We start from the raw sequence: 12,717 nt of genomic DNA on the forward strand, positions 1-12,717 counted from the left end.
CCTTTTGTGCTTGGGCGAAATGTTCTGAAGATGTTAGGTCCCTTTGACTCATGACATTATTTAACATCAGCATTTTTCTATTTATGTTTTGTCTGGATGACCTGTTCACTGGTGAGAGTGGAGTATTGGAGTTGCCCACTATCAGTGTGTGAGGACAAACATGTGATTTAAGCTGTAGTAGTGTTTCTTTTATGTACTCGGGTGCCTTTGTATTTGGTGTATAAATGTTAAAAACTGCAGTATCCTATTGGTGGAATTTTCCTTTGATGAGTATGTAGTCTCCCTCCCCATCTCTTCTGATTTGTTTTGGTTTGAAGTCTATTTTATCAGATATTAAAATGGATACATCTGCTTGCTTCTTGGGTTCATTTGCTCAGAATTATTTTTTCCATCCTTTTCACCTAAGGTGGTGTCTACCCTTCATGGTGAGGTGTGTTTCCTGGATGCAACAGAAATATGGACCCTGTTTGGGGAATTGAGCATCAGTATTGAGAATTATCAGTGAGCAATGTTTATTGATTCCTGTTATTTTGTTATGATGTGCCCCTCCCTTGATTTATTGTTCTGGGATTATTTATTCCTGTGTCTTCTTGGGGGCAGTTAACCTCTTTAGACCAATTTTGCTTTTCTTCTAGTGTGTCTGTAGAGTTGGATTGGTAGATAAAAATAGCTTAAATTTGGTTTTATCATGGAGTGTTTTTATTTTTCTGTTTATTGTGATTGAAAGTTTTGCTGGGTATAGTAGTCTGAGCTGGCATCTGTGGTCTCTCAGAGCTTGTAGAACATCTGTCCAAGTCCTTCTGGTTCTCAGAGTCTCCTTTGAGAAGTCAGGTATGGTTCTAATGGGTCTGCCTTCATATGTTACTTGGTCTTTTTGCCTTGGAGCTTGTAATATCCTTTCTTTATTCTGTATATTTAGTTCTTTTGATTTATTATGTGCAGAGGGGAGTTTCTTTTCTGGTCTTGACTATTTGGTGTTCTGTATGCTTCTTGTATCTTGATAGGCATCCCTTTCTTTAGGTTGGGAGAATTTTTCTTCTTCTATGATTTTGTTTAAAAATAGTTTCTGGACCTTTAACCTGAGCTACTTCTCCTTTCTCCATCCATACTGTTCACAGGGTTGGTCTTTTCATGCTGTCCTAGATTTCCTAGATGTTTTGGATTCGGATTGCTTTAGATTTAACAATTACTTTGACAGAGCTATCCATTTCTTCTGCCTTGTCTTCTTCTTCTTCTTCTTCTTTTTTATTTATTTATTTATTTTTAATTTTTTTCAAGATAGGGTTTCTTTGTGTAGTTTTGATGCCTGTCCTGGATCTCACTCTGTAGACCAGGCTGGCCTCGAACTCACAGAGATCCGCCTGGCTCTGCCTCCCAAGTGCTGGGATTAAAGGCGTGTGCCACTACCGCTGGCTCCGCCTTGTCTTCAATAACGAGATTCTCTCTTCCATTTCTTGTAATCTATTGGTGATGCTTACCTCTGAGCATTTGTTTGAAATCCTAATTTTTTTATTTCCAGTTTTGCTTTCCTTATTGATTCTATTTCTTTGTTAAATTTTCATGTCTTGAATTGTTGTCATTATTTCACTCAACTGTTGGTGTTTTCACAGACTTCATTAAGGGTTTTATTTATATATTCTTGAAGGTCCTTGAAGATATTCCTAATTGCTGTTTTGAAGTCCTTTCCTTGTGCTTTTGCTATATTGCATTTCTCAGGGCCTACTGTAGTAGTTACTGGCCTTTGGTGGAGGCATATTCTCTTGGTATTCTTGTGTGTGTTTATGCTGGAGTCTAGGTGTCTGGAGTTAAAGTATCTGAGGTGATTCTCGGTGTTGATAGCTTGTCTTGTTTTTGTTGGGTGTTTTCTTCTTTGGTTGCTGTTGGCCTCTCTGGGTCCTAGGCAAGTGTGGTGGCTGTGGGTTTCCTGGTAGACACAGCTTTTTCAGGTTGGTGGGCAGCAGAAAGGAATGGAGATGGACTAGGAGGAAAGACTGAGAGGGGCTGTGGGAAAAAGGTCCGGGGATCTGGTCCCCACCAAAAGACAGTCCCCAAGGGCTGGAGGTGTGGAAGGAGGGGCTCCTGCAAGCAGCCTGCAGTAGGGACAAAGAATGAGTCTGGAGAGCAGGGGTGAAAGGGTGAGGAGACTCCTGGGTCTGTACCAAGAGGTGGAGTCCTCAGCGAATGGAGTTGGTGTGGGAGGGGGCTGCTGTGAGCAGGCTGCCACAGGATGAGAAATAAGTCTGCAGAGAACATACCAGAGGGCAGGGAGGATAGCGAGAATCATCACCCTGAGTTCCAACCCAGTGTGGCCACTGATGGATTGGTGGTTGGCACAAAGGATGGAGATGAACCAGAAATGAAGCCTGCGAGGGTCCTCAGGAAAGAGCTAAGCTGGGTCTGCACCAAGAGGCAAATTCCCCCGGGAGTAAGATCTGAAACTGTTCACAGCTCTCACAGAGGCCTAGGAAGTCAGGATTCCTTAGCCTTTGACAAGCAGCCACCAGTACAGCTCCTGGGTCTGGGATCTGAGATCCCTGGCCCTAACGGCCTGGCAGCTGTCTGGAGATCTTCAGCTACCAGGACCCGCAGTTCCTCTTCTGTGGCTTTCACAGCCATCGATCCTGCCCCGGTTTCCACTCTCTGTCCTCTCTGCTTTCACTGCGCCCCAGCTCCTGCCCTCTCCAGCCTTCCTGCTGCCTCTCGCTCCTGTGGTCACTGGTCAGGAGGCAGCTGCCGCCAATGCTTTGTCTTTGCTGCTTGTATTTCCCACTGCAGTCCGCCAGCCTCAAGGGTCTGTCTTCTGCAGCTGTCAGATGGCTGCCCCTGCAGCCCCAAGTGTGGGCTGCTCTGCTGCTGCTGCTGCCGCTCGGCGGCTCCTGCTGCCGCTGCTACTTCTATTTTCAAGTTACTGGCTCAGACACGCCAAAAATTAGGTGGCAAAAGACCACTCAAGAGAAGCTGGGGGTGTGCACTATTGTTACAACCCCAGTGAGGCAACACAGAAAGGCCTCTCCCAGTATCTCACCAAACTGAGCTGAACAGCCTGCTAACACAGCTGGAGAACCGGTGTTCATGCAAAAACAGCAGGCCCCGCATGCAAATGAAGGCTCATGTTTGGACCAGTCAAGGCACTGTCCCCCTGCCCTCATCATGGAGGTCACTCTGCTAGACCACCAGGGGAAAAACCACTCCCCTGCCTTGTGGACACTGTTTCAAGGTTACCCAGATGCTAGATGTCACCAAGACTTGTGATAGAGAAAAGGTACAGATTGATTTAAACAGTCCAGGTTGCGGCCACACTTCAGGAGCCAGAGCGAGCAGCGGCAACCATTGTCTTGTTTCCTTAAAATAGCCATATAGAGTTTTCAACATAGCTGGTGCTGGCATAAGGGTACCCGTCGGGTCGTCAGACTGGCGGTGCTTCTGTTGAAGACAGCCAGGGTGTCAACAGAAAGCCCAATCGCTGCCCACTAGGGATTAAGTCCCCACCCTTTCTTATTTACAGGAAAATGGACACAGAAGGAATAAGAACGTGACCCTACCACCAGTAGATTTCTAGCTGTCTTTACCGCTTGCCTGGTCCCCTCAGAAGGGCTCTCATCTTCTTCCAAAGGAGGCCGATCCCTCCTGAGAATCTGTTCTCACTTTTCTACACAGTGAAGAAGTGTTTGGACAAAGAACAAGAGCAACAAAGGCTGAGTTTAGATCCAGCTCTGCCATCTGAACTCTGCCCCGGTTTCCTCACGGGTAGAAAGAGGTTGCAGAACCTCTGTCCCATCTTCCTCCTAGGATCCCGTGTAAGGGTCACATGAGGTTCTGCTGTCTGAACTCTGCCCCGGTTTCCTCATGGGTAGAAAGAGGTTGCAGAACCCCTGTCCAATCTTCCTCTAGGATCCCTTGTAAGGGGCACATGAAGTCATGCATGGGAAAGCTGTTTTGAAACTGAAGGATTCTAGACACACATTATATATTATTGTTATTATTAGTGAACACACTAATAATAGGTAGAGGCTTCCTGTTCTATGAAGAGACAAAAGTTGTGTTCTGGAGTTTTAAAAAGTTCCTTTATTTATTGACTTGTTTATTATTGCTGTTGGCATTGAATCTAGGGCCTTACCTGTGCTAGGCAAGTACTTAACCAATGAGCTACACCCCCAGGCTTCCCAAAGCCCCTTTAATAATTGATGCTCTGTAAACATTAGCCAAGTATGAATTAAGACTAATAGTTATCCTTTGTATTCCCCAGAAATGCTATACTTCCAATACTTTATTTTATCACGTTGTACTGTAACATGAAATGCAAATAAGATGTTCCATACAGGAATGTTGTATTAATCACAGTACAAAGCCCTGAATTCAGTCTCCTAGCAATAACACACACACACACACACACACACACACACACTCCCCGATTTACTGTGGCAGAGAAGTAAGTACCCAATGAGAACTTACTTCATACGTTCAGGAAAAACTCTTTAACAATAACAGTGTTTGTCCAGTTTTGCCTAGTGCCTAAACTGGACAGAAATCATCTGGGGCTTATCTAGGTTTTGAGTTATATTATATGTGATGTCATCTACATAGCTCTTTTAAGTTCCAGGCCCAAGTTATGGTTTGAGCAATTAACCATGTTTCAGAGAGACAGAAATTCCAAGGCTTGGTTGTTTGGACAAATGGAGGTATTTACAATGTAATATATTGTCATAGTTATTCCCGCACAGACCAAGGCTGTTTTTCCCAGGCAGTTGTCAGCCAGGGTCGCCCTATCTGTCGGCAGAATCATGCTCTTTCTGATAAGATACCCAGGCATGTTCCTTCGGCCAAATTCTACTTTATAGAACTTATATATTGACTGGATGCTTTATAACATCAACTTAGTACTCCCAGTTTCTCCAGTGTCATCATTACCAACACATTGCTGACAATTATACCAATCAACATGGCAGTCACCTAGAAAACATGAAAATTCCACATCTGTGTTCACCTGGGTAACTGCTGACCCCTTACCAGAAGGGCCTTTAAATTTTAGGAAAAGAATGGTGTTCCCTTTACAGAACTGGCTTTCAAAGCATGGTATCTGAATTATTCAAGTGTTTCCACACTGTCTCCAAATGCACTAGACTGCTCTTAACCACTCAGCCATCACTCCAGCCTGATTTAAATACCTTTTATATAGTCTTTTTTTTTAAGATTTATTTATTTGTTTTATGTGTTTGAGTGTTTTACTCTCATGTATGTCTGTACACCATGTGGATGCCTGGTACCTGAGGAGGTCAGAAGAGGGTATCAGATGTCCTGGGACTAGAGTTATGGACCTATCAACTATTGTGAGCCACCATGTGGGTGCTGGAAATTGAACCTGGGTCCTCTGCAAAAATAACAAGGGCTCTTAACCACTGAGCCATCTTTCCAGCCCCCTATATAAATACTTTTGTTTGGAAGTCCTTTACTTTTCTATTTTAAAAGATAACCAAGCTTTCACCTAATTCTGCTCAGCTACCACTTTGGGAACAGTTTAACAATTAATTGTGTTTTCCATGTAAAATGGCAGGAGAAATATTTTGTCTTCTGCTACTTGCCCTTCAACAATTAACTGAGCTTTTCCAACTGTTGCTGATGCAGCTGAGCTGTTTAAAAATGCAACATTAGGGTTGTGGAGGAAACACACAGGTAAGAGCATTTCCTGGGTTGGTAACACCTGTGTCCACACGTGCCTGAACTCCAGGGCTGCAGAGGGAAGCAGATGACTGAGGTGGCTTGCTGGCCATCCAGCCTAGCCGAAATAGTGAACTTTAGGGTCAGTGAGAGACCCTGCTTCAAGAAATAAGTCAAGGCTGCAGAGATGGCTCCAAAGTTAAGAATGTGTCCTGCTCTTGTAGATGACTACAGAGTCCAGCTCCCAGCACCCATGTTAGGTGCCTCACAACCACCTGCAACTCCAGCTCTAGAGGAGCCAACCCTCTGGCCTCAATGGGTACCTACTCACATGAACATATCCACATACAGATACACAAGATGATGATGATAATAATAATAATAATAATAATAATAATAATAATAATAAAGAGCTGGCTGTGATAGCCCACACCTTTAAACTCAGCACTTGGGAGGCAGAGGTAGGTGGATCTCTTTGTGTTGTAGGCCAGCCTAATCCACAAAGTGAGTTCTGGGCCAGCCAATGTTACATAGTGAGCCTTGTCTCAAAATGAATGAATGAATGCATGAATGAATGAATGAAGTGGAGAATAACACAGGAAGATACTTAATGTCCTCATCTGTCCTCTGCATGTGCATTCATGAGCTTGCTCCCACCACATGCAAATTAATTAATCTTAAAATGCAGTATAAGCACCATAAACTCCAGCTCTTTTACTATTTATTTATTTGTTAAGAGACAAGGTCTCTCACAAATAGCCCAGGCTGGCTCCAACTTGTGATCTTTCTGCCTTAGTTTCCAGAATGTTGGGATTACATGTATGTGCTACTATGTCCACTTATGACCCTCAACTCTTACTTAAATGCAACTTTGAAATAAGGGCACTCTGCTTTAAGTTTTTTCCAATGCTGGGGACAGAACCAGTAAGGGTTCTGTAAGTGCCAGGTAAGTGCTCTACCACTGGGTGGCATTCCCAGCCTTTCCTAATCTTTTTTTTTTCTTTTTTCTTTTTCTTTATTCATGAACACAGTGGTAGATCTCAGCACTAGAAACAGAACACATAGATTTTAATTCCTGGTTTAAGCATTCATGAGTTAGAAAGAGGAAATTGGAGAGTTTTAGACAAGCCCAGGTTACATAGTGAGATTTGATGTCAAACAAAAAGAATAAGATAAAACTCTGGATCTCATATCTGCTACCTGGCTTCAGGAGAACTGTGTAGCACTTGGATCTTAGTTTTTACCTCTGAAATTGGGCTTGATCAGTGGCTCTCAATTCTGGCTGCATAGCTGTTGTATAGCAGATGCAACACACACACACACATACACATACACACACACACACATACACACACACACACACACGCACACACACTCACAAGCACATGCACACGTCTATTTACTCCAGATAGGTAGCCCAAGACAGACCAAAATACGGATACCACCAAAATCCAACTTGGTGAACCAATGTGTTTCACTGGGATTACTTACAAGAATATGGGTGAAGGGTTACTCACAGGAGCAGAAATAACTCAAAGCCAGCTGCATCAATAAAGCCCACCCCAAGGGTGCCAGCTCACAAAAGTTGGGAACCTGTACGGCACTGCACATCCTGCAGGTAGGTCAGCAGGTTGGAGAGTGTCCTCTCCAACCCCAGGTGGCTCAGTTAGTCTGAGCCTCTTCCAGGGAACTTAGTTGGTTTTTGTTTTTTTCTAGATACTTCCTTAGGTTTCTGCTTCTTCCCTGTGTCTGGGCTTGTCCCCAAGTTTTCTTTGCAGCTTGGCTTATCAGCAGTCTTCACTGCTCATACACTCTTGGGGAGGAAGAGGGCCTGTTGAGTCTGGTCAGTTTCAGGAACTTCCTGAAGCTATTTTGAATTGTTTACTTTCTGTCTGTCTTAGTTAAGGTTTCTATTGCTGTGAAGAGACACCATGACCAAGGCAACTCTTATAAGGAAAACATTGAATTGAGGCTGGGTTACAGTTTAGAGGTCTAATCCATTATTGTCAAGGCGGGTGGCATGGTGGCATGCAGGCAGACACAGTGCTGGAGAAGGAGCTGAGAGTTCTACACCTTGAGCCACAGGCAGCAGAAGCAACTGCTTGCCACACTGAATATGGCTTGAGTATAGGAGATGTCCAAGTCCATCCCCACAGGGATACACTTCCTCCAATAAACCCATACCTACTCCAACAAGGCCACACCTCCTAAGAGTGCCACTCCCTTTGGGGGCCACTTTCTTTCAAACCACCATGATGTCTTAATGAGCTTCCCTGAAGGATGGAATGTTTCAATTGAGAGGAAACTGCTTCACAATAGCAGGACCATTTGAAAGTTTGAAGCTAGTGTAGAGTGGTTATGTCGTGGTCCTGGGGATTCTAACAGGCAACCAGGGTTGAGAATTACTGGACTCAGTACTTGCTGAGGTGGTTGTAACTATGTCTCTCTGGATGCCAGAGTATCAGTGGGTTGTCACTTTGTAACCAGGCCAGCTCCTCTTCCCATCTTCAGGATCTAATTGAGACCTTTTGTCTGCTGCCTGTAGTTTCCATGCATGTGTGGAATGCTTCACTCAAGAACCATGATGCTAGATGGAAGCTACAGTGAATCCGAGGCCAACAGCCTGGCTGGCTACCCAAGAAGCCATATTCTGCCAGAAGAAGAAAGGCAAGACAAAATAGTGGTCCATTTGGCCCTCAACAGTGAATTGACATCCTCCAGAAAGAGAGGCCTTCTCAAAGGCCAAATGGGGCTCTACATCTTCCAGAACACCCACGCCATTGACAAATACTCCAGGTTGATATTTCCGGCCTTCTATATATTTTTCAACCTAATTTACTGGTCAGTGTTTTCCTAGGGATTCCAAGGCTGTGTCTAAGAAAGGGCATGGACAGCCCTTGGTGGACACATGGACCTGATGACCACACTTCCTACACCAGGCCGAGCAGCTGGCTTGGAGGAGCCCAGGGACCTCCAGCTGCCCTCACCCCATCTTTGTGGGTCTTTTCCTAGTTCATGCTGTGTTCCACATCACACTTCCAACCTCTCTCAACAGAGCTGTCTTTTGCTGTATGTGAACTTGCTCACAAGAACTCCCCCCACACCTACTTAATGAAAGACTCAAATGCCTCCCAGATGTTCTGAGACGCTCAGTATGGGAAGAAAGAAAATGAAGGACAAACCAAGGGGCATTCTGGGTAAGAAACTGGGTGCAAAAATCTGTGAACTTATCCAGTTGGATTAAGTGCCTACACTGGAAGAAAAAACTCTCAGAACGGGACAGGAAATGATTTGGCCTCAACAAAACTGGCAACTGACATGATTTTATAAATGCTAGAGGAAATTGTTCATTTCCCTATTCATTTAATCATTCATTAAACATTGAGCCCCCACCCTGTGCCTAGAACTGTGGGAATGAGTGAGTGGTCTTTTCCTTCACTGAGCTTCTCTAAGCTATGCTCATTCTATGTACACAGTGTACTCTGCGTCCTGTTCCCCGCTCTGCCTCACTCATCCACAGACCAATTCTGTTTCCTGGTGTTTTCACTCTAGGTCTGTCTAGAAAATCACGTCCATGCTCTTGTGAGGCCCTCCTGAAGCCAGCTCAGCACTCTGCCCTGGGGCATCCTTGTGGAATGAACCGAGGGCTGAGAATACAACAGGACTTGAGTATTGGAGAAAGCAGTGTGATCCTGGAGAGAAGGGGACCTAGGTCTGCAGTGGAAATCTAGTCTGATACCCCTGCTTCCTGTTTCAGGTTCCTCCCCTTCTTCCTCAGCAAAACAGCATCCTTAATGTCATCGTTATCATTATCCCTGTGTCCAAGTCCAGTCCCCACCCTCAAGGTCCCACCTACTCCGACCAGAAGGTTCCACACTCTAGAATGACTTCTTACTTCTACAAGTGGCTCTTTCTTCTACTACCACTGAGTGAGCGTTAAGAAGGCAACCTGACTCATTTAGCTGACCCTGAATCGTGATAGGAGATGGCTAGAAAATTTAAGGAAATCTCTACCAGAATTATGGGTGATATAATGGGTATGATTCTGATAAGAAGTTCTTTAAATTAAAGCATCAGGGGTCAGAAGGTTGTTTCTGAGGAGCTAAGGGGATGCCCCCCTCCAGATCCTTGCTTACTGAAGGACACTGTTCCTCTTCCTCACCATCCCCACCAGCTTCCTGTGAGGGGAAGAGTCTTCCTTGTAGAGTCTGCTCTCCTGCACATGACTCCAGGACAGGAATTAGTTCTGAGGGCCAGGCACACAGGACTGTCGAACCTCCCTGAATTCCAAGCCAGGGAGGGGTCTGCTGCTGCCGCCTGATCCTCTCTCTCCCTCAGCATGGTTGGCTCTCACATCTCTGTTCCTTCAGGATCACTCCCCACCTTGTGTCCTCTATCCCCTTACATACATCTTGTGTCAACTGGTTCCAGTTACTGGTTTTAACAGTCCCTTGCCCATGCTAAAGATTTATCATCTCTAGCCACCAGCCTTGACCTCAGCTGTAGCTTCTAGCCCACCCGTTCAGAGGCTATGTGCCAGAGTGGGATTCATAGAGCAGGCACAGCCAGGCTAGTTCAAGTACCACTGTGACATGCATCATGCATTACCTTAGGTGGCTGCGAGTTCAGTAAGCTTCCAAGGCTACCCTGATATTTAAGAAGGACTCAGGGAACTCAGAAGAGCCATTGTCTTCATGGTTACTACTTGTTACTGTAGCATAAAACCAGAATCAGCAAAGGAAGAGGTGCACAGGAGAGGGTCTGGAGGACAGGAGCGGAACTCGAACGTGTTCTCTCGTCTTGGACCTATATGGACTGTGCTTGTTTTCTCCAGCAAGGACGTGTGAAGAGTTCAGGGACGCTCAGCCAACTCATCAAGGTGTACCAACTTGGCATCACTGATTGTCCACGTGACTGATCTTAGTCTGCAGCCTCTCTGGAGGTTGAGCAGGCCTGCCTTGGGCACACGGTGCCTAATGGGGGTTCTAGAAACTGGAACGTTCAAGAACACGGACCTCATCCAATCTTGTCTCCTAATTGTCTCCTGTGTTGCTGTGACAAAATTCTTGACCGAAGCGATTGAAGGGAGGAAGGATTTACTTCATCATTTTTTGTCTGGCGTAGAGAGGAAGAGTTCAAATTGGCAGGAATGTGTGTCTGGGGATACTCATGCTTGTAAATCAGATCACATAAAGCTCCAGCAAGAGCCATATGTAGATATAACCTTTCAAGCCAACCCCTCCAACCTCTGTGACCATGTGCTAGCCAAGCCACAAGTCCCAAAGATTCTATGGCCTCCTAAAACAGTGCTACCATCTGGGACAGTGATTCAGACATGTGAGCCTTCGGGAGACATTTGTATTCAAACCACAGCACCCTCTTAAAGCCCAGCTTTTAGACACATTTACCATGTGATCTGGACACTGAGTTTCCAACACATGGAACTTTGAGGGTCACATTCAAATCATAACATGTGTTAGGGCCACAGTAATGCTTCAACATGTGATATGAATTCTGAAGAAGGAAAGGAAGGTAAGACTGAGTCTCAAGGGGAAAGCTGTCCCTCAAACACTCTTGAACATGTGTATTTGGATAGGAAAACATGGGGCCAATTATGGGCTAGGTCTCTGCTAGGACAAGGAAGAATTTAATCTGTAGTAAGATGAGAATTTAGGTAACATCAGGACAGCTCGAGCAGGCTTGACTTCAGGTCAGAGAGGTGGCATCAGTAGCTCTGGCCACACCATAGCCAGGTCATAGGACCCAGTCACTCAACGACCAGAGTTCAAGAGAGTGCAGATCACAAGCCTTAGTCTGGGGATTTTGCAGCTAAGGATAGGGAAGGGGGAAGGGTTGTGTTAGGGGCAGATTGGGGGTTTGATGCTCTCCTTAGACAAGCTGTGTTTGAGATGGCAGTCTGTTGCCTCCTTTTGCAACCACTGGGTGCGGGTTGGGATCAGCTGCCTTTCTCCTTAAATCTCCAAATAGCTGCTTCTTGGAACTTAGAGCTCAGGTTAGAGCGGTGTGGATCGCATGGCGACCATTGCTGCTTGGCAAAGTTCCAGCATTTTGACTTCGTAGTTCACAATTCTCCAGCACCCTTTGGCTTTTATTTTTAATGATTCTCACTATGTGTTATGGGAGTTCCCCTATGCCTTTTAAAACCTTGGGAAATTTTGTGTGGGTTTTGAGGAAGGAAAGTGTATAAAATGTCAGCCCTGCCAGCTCACCCTCAGATCATGTCAGTGTCCTCCTTTCCTTCGCTGACTCCACACGCCTCCTCTTGGGGACCTGAACCCTGCTGGAGCTGGACTCTGACATTAGGGCCTTGGCTTTTGGTTGTGGTGGTAGTTCATTCATGTACTCTCTGATATGGTAACCACATGTCACCGGCGTAGATACATTTTAATTAATTAAAGTTAAATAAAATTGAAACTTCTCAGTGGCACTAACCACACTTCAGGCACTCTGGTCAGTAGCCACAAATACCTGTGGTTTTCTTACTGGATGGTGCAGGTCTACAGAACATTTCATAAGGGTTGAAAGTTCCTTAGATCAGTGGTTCTCAACCTTCCTAGTGCTGCGACTCTTTAATACAATTCCTCATGTTGTGGTGACTCCCAACCATAAAACTGTTTTTGTTGCTGCTTCATAACTTTACTTTTGCCACTTTTATGAATCATAATGTAAATTTTTTCGGAGAAAGAGGTTTGCCAAAGGGGTCATGACCCACAGAACGAGAACTACTGCCTTGGGTGAAGGGATCAGCCTGTGTAAACAGATGGAAGGAGAGAGGAGAGCTTGGAAAGCAGAGAAAAGGACATTTGGGCAGGTCATTGCAGCTGGTTCCCAGGCTGCAGGAAGGACAGGTAAGAGCACAGCTGTGCCAGGGCACCAGGGCTCATGGTAAGTCTCTACCACACCAGTGCCAATGAGGACAGCTCCCCCTCCACACACACACACACACACACACACACACACACACACACACAAATAATAAACGCATGTTAAAAAATTAACATGAGCTGTGGGGTGGTGGTGAACACCTTTAATCCCAGCACT

The 12,717-nt window shown here is 45.2% G+C and overlaps 1 protein-coding gene across 2 annotated transcripts in view; it reads left to right on the forward strand.

Annotated features, from left to right (window-relative positions):
- The window catches only part of Gabrr2 (gamma-aminobutyric acid type A receptor subunit rho2), a 43,592-nt gene extending 34,978 nt beyond the window's left edge, over positions 1-8,614 (forward strand). For both annotated transcript variants that reach the window (XM_059255707.1, XM_059255708.1), the window contains exon 9: positions 8,201-8,614. In XM_059255707.1, the coding sequence (XP_059111690.1) occupies positions 8,201-8,512 (312 nt within the window). In that variant the 3' untranslated portion in view covers positions 8,513-8,614. The remainder of the gene's footprint in view (positions 1-8,200) is intronic.
- Positions 8,615-12,717: the final 4,103 nt, after the last annotated feature.

The sequence above is a fragment of the Peromyscus eremicus genome, chromosome 2 (assembly GCF_949786415.1).
Source record: "Peromyscus eremicus chromosome 2, PerEre_H2_v1, whole genome shotgun sequence".
Classification (NCBI taxonomy): domain Eukaryota; kingdom Metazoa; phylum Chordata; class Mammalia; order Rodentia; family Cricetidae; genus Peromyscus; species Peromyscus eremicus.